At 46.1% G+C, this 21,337-nt stretch overlaps 6 protein-coding genes across 6 annotated transcripts; 2 read left to right on the top strand and 4 right to left on the bottom strand.

Annotated features, from left to right (window-relative positions):
• The first annotated feature begins 619 nt into the window (after window positions 1-619).
• FOMMEDRAFT_17438 (uncharacterized protein) lies at window positions 620-1,947 on the top strand. The gene is made up of 2 exons (XM_007263189.1): window positions 620-1,771; window positions 1,820-1,947. Exon 1 carries the CDS (start codon window positions 1,020-1,022, stop codon window positions 1,590-1,592), a length of 573 nt encoding a protein of 190 aa, XP_007263251.1. The 5' UTR covers window positions 620-1,019; the 3' UTR covers window positions 1,593-1,771; window positions 1,820-1,947.
• A 391-nt stretch (window positions 1,948-2,338) lies between these two features.
• On the top strand, window positions 2,339-3,390 carry FOMMEDRAFT_103033 (Metallo-hydrolase/oxidoreductase; the record flags this gene model as incomplete). The annotated part of the gene is made up of 1 exon (XM_007263188.1): window positions 2,339-3,390. Exon 1 carries the CDS (start codon window positions 2,479-2,481, stop codon window positions 3,388-3,390), a length of 912 nt encoding a protein of 303 aa, XP_007263250.1. The 5' UTR covers window positions 2,339-2,478.
• Window positions 3,391-3,495: 105 nt separating this feature from the next.
• On the bottom strand, window positions 3,496-5,476 carry FOMMEDRAFT_165630 (uncharacterized protein; the record flags this gene model as incomplete). The annotated part of the gene is made up of 9 exons (XM_007263187.1): window positions 3,496-3,559; window positions 3,613-3,776; window positions 3,840-4,032; window positions 4,102-4,228; window positions 4,282-4,360; window positions 4,420-4,660; window positions 4,723-5,052; window positions 5,126-5,188; window positions 5,269-5,476. Coding segments are annotated over 9 exons (1,453 nt in total), but the record flags the coding sequence as incomplete, so codon positions are not given.
• Window positions 5,477-5,788: 312 nt separating this feature from the next.
• Window positions 5,789-13,469, bottom strand: FOMMEDRAFT_144800 (uncharacterized protein). Its single transcript, XM_007263186.1, has 22 exons — window positions 13,053-13,469; window positions 10,791-12,996; window positions 10,603-10,716; window positions 10,516-10,532; window positions 10,376-10,439; window positions 10,234-10,291; window positions 10,091-10,170; window positions 9,953-10,025; window positions 9,420-9,897; window positions 9,273-9,352; window positions 9,188-9,224; window positions 9,055-9,130; window positions 8,969-9,002; window positions 8,736-8,917; window positions 8,422-8,683; window positions 8,268-8,363; window positions 8,188-8,211; window positions 7,165-8,132; window positions 7,083-7,104; window positions 6,960-7,030; window positions 6,696-6,905; window positions 5,789-6,640 (listed from the first exon to the last, which is right to left on the bottom strand). The coding sequence occupies exons 1-22, from the start codon at window positions 13,447-13,449 to the stop codon at window positions 6,577-6,579; spliced, it is 5,613 nt and encodes a 1,870-aa protein (XP_007263248.1). The 5' UTR covers window positions 13,450-13,469; the 3' UTR covers window positions 5,789-6,576.
• Window positions 13,470-13,865: 396 nt separating this feature from the next.
• On the bottom strand, window positions 13,866-15,839 carry FOMMEDRAFT_17434 (uncharacterized protein). The gene is made up of 6 exons (XM_007263185.1): window positions 15,045-15,839; window positions 14,831-14,842; window positions 14,652-14,763; window positions 14,415-14,584; window positions 14,225-14,349; window positions 13,866-14,159 (listed from the first exon to the last, which is right to left on the bottom strand). Exons 1-6 carry the CDS (start codon window positions 15,378-15,380, stop codon window positions 13,973-13,975), a joined length of 942 nt encoding a protein of 313 aa, XP_007263247.1. The 5' UTR covers window positions 15,381-15,839; the 3' UTR covers window positions 13,866-13,972.
• A 1,800-nt stretch (window positions 15,840-17,639) lies between these two features.
• FOMMEDRAFT_152320 (uncharacterized protein) lies at window positions 17,640-17,945 on the bottom strand (the record flags this gene model as incomplete). Its single annotated transcript, XM_007263184.1, has 2 exons — window positions 17,640-17,654; window positions 17,730-17,945. The coding sequence occupies 2 exons, from the start codon at window positions 17,943-17,945 to the stop codon at window positions 17,640-17,642; spliced, it is 231 nt and encodes a 76-aa protein (XP_007263246.1).
• Between the last annotated feature and the right edge of the window lie 3,392 nt (window positions 17,946-21,337).

The raw sequence follows: 21,337 nt of genomic DNA, 5'->3' as shown, positions 1-21,337 counted from the left end.
ACAAGGGATCCAGAGACTCGGTTTATGGTCATATGTCCTTGATATCATTTCCTAAAGTTCATTTGTCTCGTCGGTTATAATGTAATAGTTACAGACCTCTAAGACGCAAGTTCCTCCGCTCTCTCTGTGATTATAATTTACTCGCCGCAGGGGATGAGCAAGCCGGGTACGCAAAGTTGGAACTTATTCGAATGTCATGAGGATTCAGAAGTAGCAAGTCAACTTAGTCAATTAACGTAGGCGGAAGATTATTTCTATTATGTAAGACTACATTACCTATTTAAGTATGAGTATCCCGAGATTCCCTACGCGTTGTGCCATGAACCATCACTTACAATTATCCTTAGAGTCCGCACGTGCTTATTGTGCAGGTGAAGGTCGGGCGAGCCAGTTCAAGGTCCTTGAGCACTCACAGAACAAACTCTGGTTCCCAACGAGATCCGATGCTATCGCATCTCATTAGCGGACACTGCAAGAACACAGCTTCACTGAAATGTGCAGCAGTGAGACACTACCATACATACCATACCAAGCAGTGACAACTCTCACATGACAGAGACAGAAGATCGAAACCCCTTATTATTATTAATATTCTATGCAGGACAAGGACATGATGGCGTGCAAGTAGCCAGCGGATATATATAAACATTTGCGCTACGTCTTATCCCATTCCTTATCACCATGGCTCCTTCCGTCCCTCCACTACCTCCACCAAGCGATAATCAGGCTTATTGCGATATCTCCGCCCTCGAGGGCGGCATCTTGCAATTGCCATGCCACATGTTCGTCACCACCGCACCCGAAGGAGAGATAAAACTTGGTCCCGCGCTGTCTTTCCTCATTACCCACCGTAACTCACAGCGACGTCTCCTCTTCGATCTCGGCATCCGGAGCGATATTGAAAATTATCCAGAACCAGTGAAAAAGATGGCGTACAATGTGTTTAAGGCGAGTGTACCAAGTGACGTACCTAAATCGCTTTCGAAGGGAGGACTTAAACCTGAGGATATTACTCATATATGCTTGTCGCACTGCCACTGGGACCACATAGGAAATACGAGCTTGCGCAATTCATTGTCGGCGTAGATACGGCGTCGCTTTTCAAACCCGGATATCCAGAGGATCCAAATAGCAAGTTCCCGTCTGACTTGCTTCCAAAGGGACGAACAGAGTATTTGGATACCACTACCGAGGCGTGGAAGCCCATAGGGCCGTTCCCTCGTGCTTTCGATTATTTCGGCGATGGATCTGCGTACTTCATCGATGCGCCTGGGCACCTTCCTGGTCACTTGAACTTCCTAGCACGAACGTCTCCGGATGGCGGATGGATTTATCTTGCGGGAGACACCGCACACGACTGGCGCCTTATCCGGGGCGAAGGAGATATTGCAACGTTTACTACTCTGGAAGGTGGAACTGGGTGTATGCACCTGAACCAGGAAGAATCGAAGGCCACTATGAAGCGCGTCGCTGACGTGCTCACACTACCACGTGTACGTGCCATCCTGGCGCATGACGCCGAATGGTATAGTGAGAACAAGGGCGGTGATGCGTTCTGGCCTGGATGGCCTGGAAAAATTCCTTCGCTTTAGCGTTTAGTCGAGCAGGGTTTAATAAAAATGGTACTGAAACAAACAACATACCGATGTAATATATAACGGTAATGGCAGGGCTGCAAATGAAGAATCTGGAAACCTGGTTTATGATCACGAGATCTCGGAATTTTATTTTCCTGAAGGTTTATTTGTCGTGTCGCTTATATATAAAAATGATGAGTACATGTCTCCTCTGATCGCTCCGCTTCTTATTCTCTATCCACGGCAGGCAACTTTTTCGTTCGGAGCGTAATTGGCACAATGTGGGAGCTGTACGATCCAGACGGGCCTACTCTTGCTAATAAGGATGTTTATGCACATCTTCTCCATGGTGAAGAGGGTGAAGTAATGCAAAAGGGCTGCCGCAGCACTTCGTAGAGCCGTCGTGAACTTGAAAGCTGAAGAAGGGATTCAAACTGAGCGATGGGTCAACATGGTACACATCGGCGCCTGATAGCATTAGATACCAAAATTGTTTAAATATCGTTGTTTGTATTGTACTTTCATTCTTCTGGCTATAGAGCGAAATTGGCTGGATCCTTTGTACGTGCAGAATTAAGCCCGACTTGACATTAACTTAACTTAGAAATTCACTCATTACAAATGCACCGAGCCTTTAGATCATGTGTTATCAAGTCTATCTTTGTCAAATCAAATAAACAATTTAGCCAGGCACGTGCTAAACTGGTTGTGAATAGACCTATTCTGAGCACATTCTCAAGCAGCGAAGGAGCCCTCACATGCACACAGAAGAACCCAGTATGACCCTTCTGTGTAGTATTCAATGACGTGCGTGTAAACAACGGGACAGAGTACAATATAAGCTCTGGATATAAGCACCTTCCTGCTGTCCAAGGTCTTATCTCACACAGCCAATAGCACCATGGCTTCCTCCGTCCCTTCTCTGCCTCCACCAAGCGAGAAACAAGCATACTGCGATATCTCTGCCCTCGAGGGCGGCCTCATACACATGCCATGTCACATGTTCGTCACCACCGCACCCGAGGACGAGAAGAAAGTCGTCCCCTCGCTCTCCTTCCTCGTCACGCACCGCAACTCCCAACGACGTATCGTCTTCGACCTCGGTATCCGCAGCGACATCGAGAACTACCCCGAATTCACGCGAAGGCGGTTATCAGACGTCTTCAATGCAGGTGTACCGTGTGATGTGCCTACTGCGCTTGCGAAGGGTGGTTTGAAACCTGAAGATATCACCCATGTGTGCTTGTCGCATTGCCACTGGGACCATACGGGAAACCCGAGTTTGTTTAGTAAGGCACAGTTCATCGTTGGCGCTGAAGCGGCGACGCTTTTCCAGCCTGGGTATCCTGAAGACCCGAAGAGCGTGTTCCCGTCTGACTTGCTGCCGAAGGGACGTACGGAGTACTTTGACACTACTACCGAGAAGTGGAGGCCTATTGGCCCGTTCCCTCGTGCATTGGACTACTTCGGTGATGGGTCCGCGTACTTCATCGACGCGCCTGGACACTTGGCGGGCCATATGAACCTGTTGGCACGAACGTCACCGGATGGCGGATGGATTTATCTGGCTGGAGACGCAGCACACGATTGGAGACTTGTACGAGGCGAAGGAGATATCGCGATGTATCCTACTCCGGAAGGTGCCTTGACGTGCATTCACCAGAATAAGGAAGCCGCTCAAGCAACTATTAAACGTATCGCCGATGTGCTCACGCTACCTCGCGTTCGTGTCGTCTTGGCACACGATGGGGAATGGTATCATAAGAATAAAGATGGAGACGCGTTCTGGCCGGGAAAGATTCCTTCCCTGTGAGGAATATGCGTTTAAAACGACATTATCAATAGGATGATACTGGAATCAAACCACGCACCGTTGAAATACAAATAATGATAACAATAGGTTTAAATGAACGACGATCGCGGTCTGAATATAATTATACGCTCTCGGTACCATCTTTAGCAAGTTCCATTCGTCGTGCAGCCTAGCAAAAGAATGGTGAACATAAAGCGCTATCAAATATTTTCCCCGACTTGCCTCAACAATCAAATCTTCGTCTATAGAAGGGAGTTCCTCCAGAGTCTCACCCGGAGCTGGCCCTACCTCCCATTTTGTCGGCATGTTCGACACGGAGGTACATAAATCCGTAGGAAGGTGATTTCCATGTTCAGCAAAGAAACCCTCTCGAAGTCGGGTCTCCTCTAAATGTTAAATAAAGAGAGTTAGATTCCGACACTGGTCATTTTTAAAGCAAGGATATATACCTTCTCGCAAAGCCTCCAGCTGTCGAGTCATTCCCCGAACGAGTTCTTCCATTGCAGTTTTGTACCGTCTTCGACGCTCGAGTTCCAGCAGAAGACTGTTGAAGGACGTTTCGTAGGACGTAAACGTGATGCATAAATGTTCCAATGTAGTGAGATGTTGCTGCAATGCGGCAAGATGCACCTCATACTCGGTCTAAACAAGTAAAATACCGACATAAGCTTTCGTACTTAGGAGTGATCGTAATCGGGTGTGTTTAATCACCTCAACATCCGTTTGCTGCGCAAGCATATCAGACATGACTCCTTCCAATTCGTCTAACTGATCAACGATTTCGCCCAATTTGCCTAAACGAACTAGTGCGTCCTGCTTAGCTGACACAAGTTGGTCACTAACATGATGAACATCTTTCAGGACAGCATACGCACGAGAAATTTTACTTACTGGCTAGACTTCACATTCGCCACGTCATCTTCAAGCTCTGCAATAATTGCTGGGAGCTCGTCCGTATCTCTGTTCATGTCTGTGAATTTATTTCAGTAAAGGGGGCATCGTGGTGCCACGTTCGGAATTAGAACCGACCTAGCAAATCGTCCTCATTGATTTCCAACCCAGCTTCCTTATCCTTCAAGGCAGCTGCCATCTGGTCATAATGTGACGCCAATCCTTCCAAGTGATTCGCCATATTCGTAGACGCAACCTCCTGAGAGGCGAACATCTCTCGTATCGAGGGAATCGTTCCGGGGGTTGGTAGAGCACCTTGTAAAGCTTGTACGCTCTCGTTCAGGTTTATTGAGAAACCTTCTGTTTTGGACGAGATGTCCTACAACATTTCATTCGTTAATCTTCATAACGAATAAGGAGAGAAAGTTCGGTAACACGCACCTCAAGTAAATCTCGGTCTTCGTCCATCTCCTCCGTCGCCTTTACAATGTTACCAACATCTACAAAGTCACGCAGCGTCTTCCATTTACTTCGGTCCTGTCCTCCACTATTATGCATCTTCGCATCTCCGTTGGGTAGAACCCCATCATTACCACCACCGTCTTGACCGTCTCCATGGTCAGCATCCCCTGCATCATCCAAGTCACGTCCACCGAAAAGTGAAGAGGAAGAAGACGACAAATGGAAGTCAGGCGGTACGACCTGTTTCTCGAGCGACTCAAGGATGGCATCTAGGTTTCCTGAATGGAACGAACGTCCTTTATCCCATTCCTGCAATAAAGACAGACAAAATCAGTATCAGCTCATACAATTCCAGCAAGGAGCGAGGACATTTCGGACATACCTTCGCCTGGTCATCCAACCTATTCCTCCTCACCTCAATACTCCTCGCAACGCTCCCAGCAAGCTAACCCACGCACAAACCCAAAACACATAAATTAATCCCATACCAAACCAATTAACCAAAGTAACAAAACAAAAACTCACCTTCAACTGCTCCATAATTCCCTGCACAACCCACCTCGCCTTAGCATCCAACGCAAGCACGTCCGTCGCCAAACTCGACGTCCCATGCATAAGCTCATGCGCACGAGAACACAGCTGTTCTCCATGCTGCAACGCCTTCTTTGAGTGTAAGACGAGTGAGACAAGGTGTGGTGTGCCCGGCGATGGCGGGCTCGTTGGTCGGGACATTGTACGATGATATGAAGCTCTGAGGTAAGATGTAATGCTGGACCGCGAGGGTGCGGGATGCACACAAACACGGATTCTCGTTCCTAACGCGCAGCTCGAAAATCACATGACGTGAACAAAGTCAATCTGGTGTTTTGGTTGGATCAATTATTTCAGCATATATCCACGATTACCGTGTCATATACACTAGACTTTCTGTGTCGCCAAGCGTGCATTGTGTATAGTTCATAACCGGGTAAAGTGTAAAAGTCAACCAAATACTATGTGCCATCATCACTCACACTAGACAAATAACCAAATGAAGGGATGTACCAAATAACCCAATTATACCACAAAAATACCAATATACCTAAACTACTTACTGGATTGAAAATGGATCGGATTGAATTTCTACAATCACTGTTGCAAGGTCATGAACGTAGCGTAGTAAGAACTGAAAAATGAAGTAGCAAAGACAAAGAAAGAACAAACGAAGGAAAGAAAAAAGTAGTATATAAAGAATATACACGTAAGAGAGCATACATATATAAACATGAACGAAAAAAGGTAAAGAAAAACATGCAAATGCAATGAACAGAATGAACAAACTGGACTGTAAGGGGAAAGTGATGATGTTGACAGACAAAACGGAACACACAAAATCAAACAAGAGAATAACAGATAAAAGCAATAGTGACAGAGAACTATAGCGAAATCAGTATACAGAGAAAGTGAACAAAGTGGAGTGGTAACGCTCGCAATGAAGGAAGGGATAGGAGAGGAAAGGGGAGGGGGGAAACATCGTAGTAAAAGGCGAGTAATTAAACTGCTGAGCAAGGGAGAATGATGTTCTATGTTTGTTCTGCGGATCATGGGCTTTACCGGATGCCCAGGAGCCCTAATAAACTGTTCAGCTTCAACGCTGCTGAAGAGCGAGCCCAAAGTAATCCCAGGAATATAAAAGATGGTACGCGTGATGCAGTGGTGATGAATATATACATGTGAGTTATGCTATATGAGGGGCATCGGTGTATCTCTTGGATATCGAGGACGGACGGGAGATGAAACCATCCGCGATGCCGTCATAACAGGTGAATGGACCTCGGCGATAATCGTAAACAGCTACGAGACGCCCAGCTGGTGGAACATAGCATCCAACGTTTTAAAAGCGACAGGTTTTACGAGGCTTTTCATCATTTAATCAGTCGACTCAAAATAAAAGCAATGTAGCAGGCACTTACTAGCCATCGACTCCCGCATCGAAGGCACGTCGCTTATCCTCGAGTGAAGACATCCCAGTCAGCGCAAGGATCTTAACCCTTCGCGGTGGATCAGAGGAGCCAGCAGGCAAGTTCGCGTGGTCATCCAATCGCTTGGCCTCGATCTTGCGGATCTCGGTGGTAGCAGCGATCCCATCGAGTACAGGCATGGATAAGTCCACGAGTACAACACTGGAAGAATCATTATAAGAAAATACTAGGTCAGAAAGACGAAGGGCGACGCACTCAATATGATCGGTATTGGAAAAAGCGTTCACGCCTTCCCTACCGTCCATCGCATGCTGATACTCAAAGCCCTGAGACACAACATTTAGTTGGTTATACAATAGATTTTCACATTCCACTTACCCTATTCCCAAGCCATCGTACTCTACAAGAGAAGATTAAACAGATTAACACGTATGGCGACTTAAAAAGTACAAATACTCACAAAAGATCCCTCAGTATCTGATTATCCTCCACAACCAAAATCCGCGCCCTCGCATGTCCCTGTCGACTCCAAGTCCCAATAGACGACTTCAACAACGTCCCTCCAGCACCAACATTGATAGTCGTATCTCCCGGACTACTCGGATAATCCGCAGGCGGAGAAAGTTTGGTTAGCGGAGGCGTCGCAATTCGTTCGGGTAACACAGGATGGAAGGTGTTTGCTCTAGGCGTCATCTTCGGTCTCATCGGGATCGTTCCAGGCTCCTGAGATGGATATCGTGGCAGTCCTGACGGAGCGATAGCAGGGTCTGGAGAAAACGACGAAGCAGGCAGCGTACCTGCGCGATGTGGTTCAGCCGTAACAGCACTCTGCTGTGAACTCTCTCGAAAACGGACAATATGCACAGAAGCCTTTAACACTTGTCGCAAGCGAGAAGGCCCAGCTGGTTTAGAGACCAAACGACAGAATCCACCCAGACGTTCAAAGTCATACACCGTAGCCATCGTCTCCTGATCAGCACGCGACGACGTCAGCAGAACGAAAGGACGAGAAGTATCTCTCGCCGCAATAGCCTGCGAGATAAGTCTTGCATCTTCGTTCAACAAGATAATATCTCCCAAAGTGCTACTACCAGCAGGGACAATCTCAAAGCCCCACCAAGACGCCAAGTATTTCTCTATCACCCCGCGCAACAGCGTTGTCCCCTTGGATCCATCGTCGAACCCGAACATCGAAGCTGTCGGATTCCTTCCTTGAATGTCTAATTTCTCAACTTCCGGAGGCTGTTCATCCTCAGGAATAGCAGCATCAAATGTGATCCGGATCTCTGTCCCAACGCCTTCAGTGCTCGAAACCTCAACCTGGCCATTGACAGACTCTGAGCGGATAATGCTGTTGACGATAGCTAGCCCCAGGCCTGTACCCGACTGCAGAGGATTCTCTTGGGAGAATGGATGAAAGAGTTGATTCTGATCGGACATCAATATTAATAATCTCCAACAAACAAACCAGAAAGAAAAGTACCTTCAAGAACTCCTTGCTAATACCCTGAAAAAGTGTCAAGTCAGATTAGTTCAGGACTCCAGCTGTTCTGCGGAACGTACCTTGCCAGTATCAATCACCGCCAGTTCAATCTTAGCTTTGTCAGAAGCCGTGTCTGAACTGGGTAGTTCGCGCAACGTGATATGCACGTATCCATTCTACTCATTTGTAAAACTTCCATCCAGAAAACAGGACGTGGAAAACAAAATTGCTTACCGAAGTGAACTTCAAACTATTCCCAATGAGGTTCATCAAAACACGTCTAATACCTCCCTTCTCGCAAACGAGCTGCCATCCCCTACTCCTCAGATCAACATCAATAACAGTCTCCACAGCCGTCCTCGCAAAGGCCAATTGTGATCCTGAAGACGCCGGAGGAGCATAAACACTCCCAATCTCTGACTTCGCTGGTAATCGAGCTCGATGCCCAATCCAACAACCTTCGACTGCTTCTTCGACGACTTGCATTAGGTCCACTCTATTGGCACTCCGTTAATATTGGTTTGAATGGTAATGATGCCGTTACTCACTTGCTGGGATGGATAACGTTCTCAACACCACCATTCTTAGAGTTGCCGCTCAGCTTGGTGAAGTCCAATACGTGGTTAACAGTCTCAACGAGAGACGTCCCACATGCTTGGACCGTACGCAAGAACGATGATTGGTTATCATCCAATTCCGTATCGCCCAATAATTCAGCGGCTGCCAGGATCTAAGAAAACCAGTCAATATCAAGGATCGAGGAGACTGGTGTAATACGTACTCCATGCAAAGGTGTTCGTAGCTCGTGTGAGATACTACAATTACGTTTGTCAGTGACGTGCCTCGCCAAAACGAATCATGTCGTACTTTGAAATGAACAAGCTCTTGGACTTATCCGCAAGTATCATCCGTCTTTTCAAGACCGCACTTAAGATTATAACACCTAAAGGGCTCACAGTTCAACACACGATCACAGTGACAGAGTGAAAAAAAGTCTTACCAATAGCCCTCAAATACGACAATTCATGTCCCTCCAACTATCGAACAATAAGAGAAAGAAGGCCAAGAGAGTATAAATAACTTACGAATGGCTTGACATGCGCAGCGGTATTATACGCACACAGCAGCGCAAAAGGCCTCTTATCAATGTTAAAGATCGGTACGACTGAAAAATCAAATTAAGTAAGCACATGCAGAACAACAGCAGAAATCAGCAAAACGCGAATCCTCACTCAAAGCATGCACTATCCGCGTAGGCAAAATAGTCCTGAAACACCTCGGAATAATCCCCTCCGCAATCTTTCCCTCCGGATACTTCGCGAAAAAATCCATAAACAACGAATACTCATCCGTCGGTATCGAGTGCGTAGTCGTCGCCGGCATTTGTGGGGTCTCACCACTCGCGCAATCAGCATGATGACACACAATCGAGATAGCACCTTCAGCTTTCGTAGTCTCCAGCACATCAAAGTGCGAAACGTCCATTACCGCCGCACCCTCAACGTCCAGCGTCTTTTTAACGAGCTTCGCTGCTCGCTCGTATACTCGATCCATAGACCCAGCTTTCAGCACACCATGTGTGGCCGATGTCTCTTCGTTGTCGATCTCGAGACATTCGCGCGTGAATTGTTCCATCGAGTTTTGTATCCGGTCCCGAATACGTAATTGAATCTTGTCCTTCCACAGTTCCATTTCCCGCATGACAATAGCCTGTTATATGTTCTTTCAGCAAACCCTCTGAATAAACTCAACTAATGGTCCGTACAGCAAATTCCTTAAGAGTATGTCGTTGTCGAGGTGTGAATTCCGAATGAGGTTGGTCATCCATAATACATAACCTAGACAGGAAAATATTTAATTCATCAATCATGAAGGGGAAGCGTTATTTTCACAAAACACTTACGCTCCGACATTATATCCCTCCGAAGTCCGTAACGGCGCCGCCGCAAAAAAGCGAACATTGGGTCTTTCCACGACCAACGGCTAAGAACCCAAAAAGAACACTTAATTCCACAAGTCAAATTTAACCCAGGCTCAAACACTCACGTTCATACTAAACCGCCAATCGCGTCTTGTATCTAAGACAACCGTGGGTTCGTCTCCTCTGAATACACACATTAATAACGCAGATCAGGAGATCAGGTCTAGAACCTCAAAGACGATCATCATGACGAGGGACGGGACGTACTTTTGCAAGATTGCATGCGCACTGAACGATACATCTCTCGGAAGCGCTTGTGATCCTAATCCAGCTAAGCAGGATAATAAAGTAAGGCACAGTAATTAAACAGATATAAATAGAGCACGGAAGCAAGTCTTGATACTTACATTCCATTTTAAACCATCTAAACAAAGTGTCATCGGGACATTGGAACAATAAGCACAAGTCTATCTATGCTTTAAATACAAACTTACTCTTCCTCTTCATCGACAAGCGACACGACAACAATCTTCGTGCTGAAGACAAGCTTAGTCAAGTACGCTATCCGATCGAAGTTGACGTCTGGCATCGTATGCACAATATTAAACCTGCAATGTGAAACAGCGGAATAATGTAAGTAAGCCAACAAAAATCACTGATTAAACTAAACCCTGAAACGAACTTGCGCAGCGCCCTCCGCCGCTCGTCCTCGTCCCGTGGGTAAGGGGGAATAAGGTAGCCTCTTCCAGTGTACTCTTCCTCTTCTCTAGTTACCTTCGTCAGGGAGTGACCAGAGCCCATGGCTTTCATGGACTGTGCACGCGCAAGTCCCGGACGGTTTGCACTTTTGGTTCGCCCACCCACCGACATTGCAGAATTAAAGCGTGCCCTGCTAATGTCAAATGGTGATGGTTGAGGAGCTGTCGTTGCCGTCGTAGACAATGGTGCGTCAGACGTTGCCTCGAAGCTTGCAACAGTTTCGTTCACAATATATGCACGTGTAGGCAACGGAGATGAAGACTGTCGACTCAAAACTGCACGATGCATGGGCGTGTTCGGGAGGGACAACGAAGTCTGCGTCTGCACCGAGAGTGTATCAATGAGACTCGGAGCCCGTGGAGCAGAGGAAGACTGTTCCGACTGGCGACTGCCTTCACTCGTACGCGAGCCCGAGGAAAGCGGAAGGGAACTGACGCTCTGTGAGGATGAATCAAATTCAGCCTCCGCGACAGTCTGAAGCTGAACAAACGGTACCTCCGCCTTCACGCTTTCTACTCTAGGGAGAGACGCGTCGCGCAAAGGCGATGTGACCGGTGCGGATTCTCTGTGCACTGCAAGTCCAAAATAATCTGTTTGAATAGCAGCAGGGGACTTGCCATCATCTTGCGAAGCTGAGCGTAAAAGTGGTGCCGTCACGGGTGCAGGCATAGATGAGCTACGCGACGTGGAATGGACCCGAGGTGAGTCCTCCGCGAGGACAGACGGACTAATACTACCCTCATGACGCATCGTAGGCTCCCCTTTTGGCAATTCTCTTGCCGGACTACCAAGAGGGCTCGCCTCGATCGTTGGCATATGCGATATAGAGTCAGATGGACGAGTATCACGCCGCCGCGATTGTACTGGTTCTGAAGGAAGGTGCTGCAAAGAGTCGTCATCGCTCCTACCCACTTCCGTTTCTTCGCTTGAAGACTGCTGCTTCTCGCGACTTGTGAATCGTTCCCATATTCGCCTTGTTTGACTCGGAGTTCTGCCTTTCCCGTAATATCTACCTCTTCGCCCGTTTCTTGTTTTCCCTGTTCGGATTCCGAGGCCAGACCACCTTCGATTGCTGTTACCGTTATCAGAACTCCCTTCCTCTTCGGCATCGTTCACTTCATCAACCGGAACAGAGACCGCCACTCCTCGCATAGGATCAGTCAATTCATGCTCCGGACTAGGAAGTGCTAAGGGTGCAAGGGAAACATGAGACGACGCCGCCCAGCGCATGGTGGCAGCAGCAGTATTTAATTCTGGAGTCGACGGACCTGAATGAATCGTCGACACGGCAGAATAGTATTCCGATGCAGGCGTACTAACGGCTGGAACTAACGGCTGTAGTTGCGGACCAAGGGGATGAGTCGAAGGCGATAATACGGCATTGCGTAGGTGAAGTGGGGTGTTTGCACTACTACTACCTGCGAAAGATGGCGGCGGCAAGGGTATTCGCATTTCATTTTCTCGCGGTGAGGGCGAACCGACGCTCGCACGACGCTGGCTAATGCCGGAGAAGGGGGCAATTTCCGGAGGTAGAGAAGCCGACAGTTGGGGAGGTGGTTCTGGAGCAGCGGGCATGGATCCTGCAATTGATACCGCTGGAGCTACCGGTTGCGGAGTGAATAGCGCAGGTGATCCTGCCTTTGAGTGCATTGAAGTCGCTGCAGAACTCGAGGTGACACGTGACAATACCGAAGCGTCACTGGCGGATGTGCTGCTATCTGTTCCTGTTCCAGGCCCGCTGGGGAGGGGAGGAGACAAAAGTGGAATTGTTGATACAGGCAACGGCGGAGGCTCGACAGTCGTAGCACTTGAATTCGAAGATCCCTTTGTGCTATCTTCTGATCGCCGCGCGTGAAAGGGCGCGGATCCAGGTGTCGCTGGTGTCGAGTAAACAGTAGGCCTAGGCGCCGAAGGGATGCGATGCGGATTCCACCTGCCAGCAGCATACGCAGCAACAAACGTTGGCCAGTCGTAACTCCCAGGCGCGTTCTGTGCGTGCAAGCTTGGAGCTGAACCACGCTGACTATCAGACCTATTTAAAGGCGGTAGGGTAGGGACAGCGGTCGAGTGCGTTGACGGCCCAGGATCGAGAGCAGGGGCGTCATGGGACGGCGCAGGCCGATCCTCCACTGGTGTATATATATTAGCGATCCAATCAACTAAAAAAATGACGTTGGAAGCCTACCAAGCTCCCGTTCTACCGGGCGGTTTTGGACCTTTTCAATTGAACCAGGTAAGATGATCGCGTCCGAACCGGGATCGGAGCTTGCTACGTGGAGCTCGGTGGGAGCAGACGCACGTTTGGGTGGAGGCGGGACCGCGTCTGGTGCGGCGGGAATGTCGATGAGCGCCGCAGAGCCCATCGCCGGGGAGGCCGGTGGGACTTCTGAGTGAGAACGACCGGAAAGGGCCGCAGATGCAGCTGGCAAGTGAGAACTGAGCTGGTCGAGGAGAGGCTGAACGTGGCCATCGTCTGCTGCAACGAGAGCTGCGGCGGACGCGACGGCGGCGTCGGCAGAGCAACTAGTATCTTGCGCGTCAATGTTGAGCTGTACCGGCTGCAGGACAGCGTCGGCGGGCATTATGGTAAGTCAGAGCATACGGACGACTCCCAGAACAGATGTGTGTGCGGGGGCGTAGTTCCTAGTAGCCAATATCTTCGGCCAGTGGAGCACGGCAATTTCATATCACGTGAACTACTCCACTCGATCTGGACTCAGCACTCAAGTCCCTTCCGCCCTTCTTCGTCACTCTCCATTTGCGTAGTAGTATGTCCTGCAGTATGTTATATCGCGGTCTCATCGAGAACAAGCGCATACATGCGCAGACTCAGCATAATTATCCAGATCAGCAAGCGCTTCATCACTATTTTACCTTCTAACCTTCCCGCCAAAATTCTTCCATTTCAATACTGCTGCCATGTGCCTTGCTGCCAAGTCGTCTGACATCATCCCCAAAAATAAATTTAAATTATATAGCATAGCACTTCTTTTCCCTTCGCCGAATCCCGCGAGTAATGCATTACATAGCCGGAGAGAGGTACAAACAGAGTTGAAAGTACACGAGAAGAATCATCATCACTTGATAAACAAAACTCAAAGTTCACTACTGCCTGAAATTCATCTTCGACGTCCGCATTCGGCTCCAGAGCCCCACAAGTGCGAATATCGGGGCCAGCGTGTAAAGTAGCACTCGCACGCCAACGCTCGCTACCGACGACGCCCACGAAGAGTAATTCCCACCCACGGCTGCCGTCATAAGGAACATTGGGAACAAGAGGTACCCAGACGCACTAAAAATGAAATGCGTGTATGTAAATCAGATTTTCTGATACAATCAAGTCCGATGCACACGAACCGGTGATATTTCCAAACACTCTTTGCCTTCATACCTCCACCAAATGCACGTCCACCAAACCACACACTAAGTCCACCTAATAACATCTGGCCTATCATCCATACGACCGCAATTAAGCCAAAGGTCTGGATATACATCAACCCGTCATTAACCGTCGGCGTTCGTGCGGATTGGAAATACAAGCACTCACGGCATGCCAGGTGGTAAAATGGTCTGATTCATGAATCACTTTGTTTGCGTAAATGACACTGGTGCCGACGATGATTGAAGGCAAGCCGATTCCAAGAATCACAAGCTGGTGCCGAGTAAGCCCGCGCGCCTTCGTCTTCGGTTGCGACGTGGGCTGGAGCAGCAAAATGCCTAAGTAGATCAGATCCATCTTCGTCAAAACTTTTACTTCGTTATCAAAGTCCGGTCCCCGGCTAACCTAGTCCAAAACATGCAATTGCCAAAGTCTGTAGTGGCGGATGTGCCGCGAACAAGCCGAGTTTTGATGGGTTGTTCGACAGCACAAGAATCCAAGTACCAATCGTTAATGTCTATGCAACATTCATCACCGAAATTAGTAAACTCCTAGGTGATCGGTGATTGATAACATGCACTCACACCGAGGGATGCCTACAAAGGTCATATTTGTGGAGCACCAAGAGCGTTTAAATGCCGTCAGTATCTTTAATTACCACATGAGACACGCAAAAACAGAATTGCTCGAAATTGCTTCCAATCTTCAAGCCGCCTCGTTCCGTGATCGGGGTGATGGAAGCAACACAAGGAAAGTCCTCGAAACAAACAATATGCACACATGCACAACACCACTCACCAATGTGACATACAACCCAATCTTGTCTCCCTTTCGTTCCTCCTTCACAGGGGTGGAGTTACCACCGAGGTCAGCCTCAACACCTCCCGGTCCGCCTCCGAAACTCAGTTCCGCGGACATCTCAAGCGGTTCAAATCTCCGTCCAACCTTCGGATCGTCTACGTACGGCGAAGGTGACGGCGAATCCGATCGATAAGCCAGGTTCTGGCGTTGATGATGATGATGTCGATTTTGTAAGTCCAGATCGTGTGGGTCAGCCGCGTCCGTCTCGTCTGCAAGGAGCGGTTCAGACGGGGGAGGGGCTTGTGGGAGGGGTTTGTACGCAGCCTCGGGCATCTTGTTCCCAGCTTTCATATTATATTATTACAACTATTTCACACCTAAGTTGCGGGACCTAGCGTTTCAATGTGGGAAAGGTGTCATGAAACGTCTTGCTTCCGTGTGAGCGGCCGGTCAGAACACAGCAAGTATCGTGCAAGATGGAGAGCTAAGTTTGGTTGTGAATGATTATAAGCGCTTGGAGAGGCACGCAAGACGGGGAAACGGCCGCAGCAATGCACTGCCGTCTTCCGAATCCGACCTATCGCGTGTTATGGCTTTGCCACTTTCCCAATGGCACTCAGCGAGACAGTGAATGTGTTCCTGAGCGATCAGTCGCACGTCCGGTTCCGCTGCCCGTCAACTTGCTCACACACAGCTATAGCTCTGAAAGCTATGAAACGCTGACGTGGTCGAATGATAGGGGTTGAAGACGAGAGCGCTCGATTGCCGTGAGATGAGGTCCTGGTGAAATGGACATAAGCGGGATACATGGGGAATCAATGTGAGAGAATTCATTTGGCACAGACTCTGTCGCGGCTTCGAAGTCCACGTATGGGAATTTGATAGTAATGATCGACAAGGCAATCACCGAGCTTACGATGTTGTGCACGCACGGAAACACCAATACAACTACAGTAGAATATGTCATTTCAATTAATTGGCAGGAGCACTTGCAGGACAGTTGGAAAATTTTGGGGTGGCTCGGCAAAGTGGACGTACCTTAATATATACCAAATAGAGATGTAAATCCGTGCAACTCTCTGCAAGTTTCTGCAAGTGCTCGAACCCACTAGGCCCTCTCAATTCTATTTTTTTTTTCGATTGAAATTTCGCTGCGGCACAGGGATAGGATCTTGCGACCCTGTGCTGAGAAATGTAAATCAACTGATGAATTGAGATTATCAGTTGATTTTTTCCTTCCGTGGCTTGTGTAAATAATAGTTAAATACAAGTTATAAATATTTTCTAGGTAAAAGAAATTTATTTTACTTATACTTTTGTTAGATTACAGTAAGGAGACTTGGTATACTGAATACATGCACTCACTACTCTTGTTGCTTAATTATGAGAGCAGTTTTACTTAGCTTAGGCTACTTGAGTTGCATATGTAATCTTCATATTGAAAGTCCGATGAGATTCAAGAGCTCTCGAGCTCTTGAATTCGCTTGAAAAAAATGCGTCTTAAAAAGGATAAATTACATGTGCCTGACTAGGGTCTCTTACATCGACCCTTACTCTACCCTTACTAAAACTTGCCATGCCCAAAATAAATCGGCCATTTCCACAGAATTGAGAGGGGCTACTAGCCCCTCTCAATTCTATTTTTTTTTTCGATTGAAATTTCGCTGCGGCACAGGGATAGGATCTTGCGACCCTGTGCCGAGAAATGTAAATCAACTGATGAATTGAGATTATCAGTTGATTTTTTCCTTCTGTGGCTTGTGTAAATAATAGTTAAATACAAGTTATAAATATTTTCTAAGTAAAAGAAATTTATTTTACTTATAATTTTGTTAGATTACAGTAAGGAGACTTGGTATACTGAATATATGCACTCACTACTCTTGTTGCTTAATTATGAGAGCAGTTTTACTTAGCTTAGGCTACTTGAGTTGTATATGTAATCTTCATATTGAAAGTCCGACAAGATTCAAGAGCTCGAGAGCTCTTGAATTCGCTTGAAAAAAATGCGTCTTAAAAAGGATAAATTACATGTGCCTGACTAGGGTCTCTTACATCGACCCTTACTCTACCCTTACTAAAACTTGCCATGCCGAAAATAAATCGGCCATTTCAACAGAATTGAGAGGGGCTACTTGTTGGCACTTGCAGACGCGTCGGAGTTTGAAATAAAGAAATGTCTGACTACAACCCAACAAAAATCATGAGTAACGTGACATGGGCATTAAATGTCGATCTCTGCAAGTCCAGCTCTTCAATTTTGAGAGACTTGCATAACTCTTGGCATCTTAACTCTAAATTGCCGAAGCCCTTCTGCAAGTGTCTCTGCCAATTAATTGAAGTCGCCTAATGTATATTCTGGGAAGGGTCATTTCTATATTCATTATGAGATTTATACATTATGACATTATATTTTGGCAGAGAATGACCATTTGGTTCTGAGAAAAAGTCATTCATTACGACAATTATACATTACCACATTATGCATTATGACATATTTGACTGTATATACTTAACAACACACTACGTAGTACGCCTATTGGTCCTTTATCAAATAGTTCTGGCATTAAGATATAATCCTTACTGCCATCCTCAACCGGGTTGGATCTAAAGGAAGCATCAAACATTGTTTACTTGTCAGTCACAGTACGCAGTATTTTCAGCTAGCAAATGTGTACCTACATCATGATGGTTTCCCTGATCATGATGACTTGCATATTCGTCTTCTTTATGTTCTTCAACGTTCAAAGTTGAATCTGAAGAAGCAGTCGTTATATCTATCTGTGTAGGCGTTTCAATAGCATTGAGCGATGCTGCATTTGCTGGCTGCATAAAATAGGCCGCTGTGAATGCAGCAATAGCTGCAGATGTCAAAATGACACAATATGAATCCACCATGTCTGTCAATGCTTTCAAACAACAAACATTAGAATTATCAGAAACGTTGAGGATAACAGCACGTACAACAAACTAAATGTCAGAAGGTTATGTTTTAACATTTGTACGGCATACCCTTGTTTTTATAGACTATTTGTAGAGATGACAGCAAAATGTGAGTGTTTGATCAATTGATAGTCTTACATGAGTTGATAGTCCTGGAAGAGTTGTTTAGAGCTGTCTCTACTCATCAGAATATTACAGTCTAACGGAACTCAAGACAGTCCTATAGCCTAACTCTGCCTCTCACCTCGTTTCCTGTACTAACAGCCGTCCAGTCGGTCGTCTGAGTCTCTTCTCCGACATTCTGTATTCTTATATACGCCATTAAGAAAATTCAATGTTCCGATCTATTACTTGAAACAGACTCTGAATCAGGGAAACACTGAGATTTAAAGGTAACAAACGTCTAGTTTATTGTAGAGCACAAAGTACTTCTAAGTATGTTGAGAATATATAATGCTTATTGCCATCCACACCGGTTGTACTTAGTCTAAGAAGGGCACCGAAAATCAACTTGTCTTTTAGCTACCATAAAAAATGTTTAACTAGTAATTGTACACTTACAATATGATCTTCTTCTTCACTCGAACTCGGAACGGTATACGTAGGAGCCGGCGTTGCATTTATCTGAGTGAGCGTTCCGGTAGTCTTGGATGAGACTGTACTTGTTGATTCTACTGGCACAGTATGGGCTGCTGCAAGTCCAGCAATGACTGCAGAAGTCAGAACAATATGATACATGTCCACCATATCCTTGAAGGCTTACAAAACATAGTATAAGGATTGGTAACCTAAGAAATGTAAATAAATGTGCTCACAGTATATGAAAAGTCAGAGACCTATAGCCCAATTTCCCTACATCACACTCTGCTTTTATAGGCTTTCTGTAGACACAGTGATATATAATAATGCAAGCTGACGTAGAGTAGCATAACGTTGAATCTAAGGACCATTAAATAGGAAATCAAATCAAATAGATGGTTGCAGTCCAGAGACAATACAGGCCATGTATGGCACAATGTTGAATGTAGTATCAAATGAACTGAGACGTCATGCAAGTTTTGAGTATGCAATAATGTGATTGTTTGATCAGTTGTCAGTCGCATCTGAGCTCATTATCGTATGGTTTACACTTATGATGGGTTTCAGATAATTAATATTAGAGACGAGAATACTTATGCCGCTAATGGTCTTTATCACGTGCAAGACGTCTGATGACCTCTGAACAATGAAAGGTTGCATGTTACTCCCTTCAAACAACGGCTCACTAAGAGAGAAAAGGCACATCCAAGGAAGGAATAGAGTGTGGATTACAGTAAAACATATGCTTACTATATTGACCTTTGCAATAGGTTTCCAGAGGTGTGTATGCAGTAATACTTGCCTCTAGCACCTATTTTTGAAGGGTCAGATGAAGGACTGCACTGTCGATATCTGGAACCTTGCCGAAAGTAATGAGTACTTTGATCTTATCCCTGTTTGCTTATAAGAGCGTTTGACTCACGGTGGTGGGGATGGGATTATGGGTATCGTTAAGTATGATAATTACGGACTTCTGCCTTGACGGTATGCTTAGTCATGCACAGTCGTTTATCTATCTCACGTACATTCTAGAACTACCTCTATTAACTGAAACGTCGCAATATGATCGGACCCAAGTGAGCTCCATAGAGTTACTTTGTGTTTGCCTCAGATCGTTGCCCATACCAACCACTGTCTAGTCTGCTATCTCTTCTCCGACACGTCTTATCATTATGCACACCATTAATCCCCTAACATGTTCGTATCCACTGTTTTGAACATCCCTCACATCATTGTCACTCTCGTGTATCACTCCAGTTGCTGAAGGCGGTGGATTTCAAGTATAAGGTTTCCATGAAGAATGATAAAGCCCTCCAGATATGCACGAGTCGGTACATCGACGGAACAAGTCTGCTAAAGTTGCGAGGCCGTTGCGTGATATTGGATTGAAGGAATGCGCGGTTTGGTTGTATTGGGAAAACCCAATCAGATGTCGGAAGGGAGAAACTTCCCAGACTTTCAATGGTGCGGACCATAGGGTCATTGACAAAATAATGTAGCTCGTTTTCTTCCATTCCAGATAATACTAATGCACCCTACTGTATTTTGTGGCAATTCCATTATAGGGCTCGCGAAAGATTATCCATGCACCGTTTCAACGATTACTCTGACCAGCAGTGACCTCACGCCTGACGACAAGGTGCATGATTTTTGATACTATTCCAGACGTATTAGTCTGTATTGTACGTTTCACAGTTTGCAGTGGTCTGATTACTCCATTCCGCAGGCCAACACCTCTCGGTGTTCTGGACTAGAAAACAAGGACATCCACCTTTGGAAGACTGTTCTATGTTGAGTTGCTCACAGCAGCCTCAGAAGAGTCGGGGGCGCAGGTCCAGGATCAGATTAATTTACTAGTCCTCTCAAATCGTATATGCTGTGCATGTTCATCACGAAAAAGTCGCAACAAATGTAATTAATAATAGCAAATGTAATTTAATAATGTAGTTATATATCTATTACAATCTAAAATAACAATTATACTTGGCACATAATTAAATTGTAACAATTGTATATAAATGTAATGATTATACAAGAATTGTATTATACTACAAGTGTTTTTTAAAGCAAGTAATGTTAATAACATTATTACTACAATATTATATGTGAGACACAAGTACTTAGCTTTTATTGTAATATGTTAAAATTGTATATAAAGTAATATACAATAGCAGTTGATTGATTATAATACTTATGAAAGTGATACATTATGCTTGTAAGTTGATTATAGTAGTTTTAGTAAGATAATATGCAATTATATATAGTAATATTGTTAACAATCACTCTGTTAGTCTTCTAATATAATCTGGTTTTACTTTTAAACTATATATCAAAGTGATTATGTAATCGAATACCGAAGATCGAGAGCATATAATGACGCACTTGCACTCGTCACTCCTTTCCTCCTACCTCCACCACCTCCCCAACCCTCTTCCCCCAATCCTATGTCGTTGCTTCTGTTCTCTCTAGTCAAGTCCTCCACTCGCAAGCGTCCTACCAGCAGGCACTCTGCCTGCTACAACATAGGCAATAAACATCACTGCACTCGTCTCTCCAATCTGCTGTTGCGATGCCCGCGCCGAGCCTCAGATCCTGCGATGATGCCACCGAGCTGACTACAGTCCTCCCAGTTTCAACGTAAAGCGTAAGCAGCCAGTCCACTTCATAACACCCTGCATAGTTACTCATCCCTCTCCTCCCAACTTTTTGTCTTTCATCCCTCCCATCCCTCCCACTCCTTGCTCTGCCGCTTGCGTTCCCTCTCCTTC

Source organism: Fomitiporia mediterranea (assembly GCF_000271605.1).
Source record: "Fomitiporia mediterranea MF3/22 unplaced genomic scaffold FOMMEscaffold_2, whole genome shotgun sequence".
Classification (NCBI taxonomy): Eukaryota; Fungi; Basidiomycota; class Agaricomycetes; order Hymenochaetales; family Hymenochaetaceae; genus Fomitiporia; species Fomitiporia mediterranea.
The sequence above is the reverse complement of the archived record's forward strand: the minus strand, read 5'-3'. Positions and strand labels throughout refer to the sequence as shown.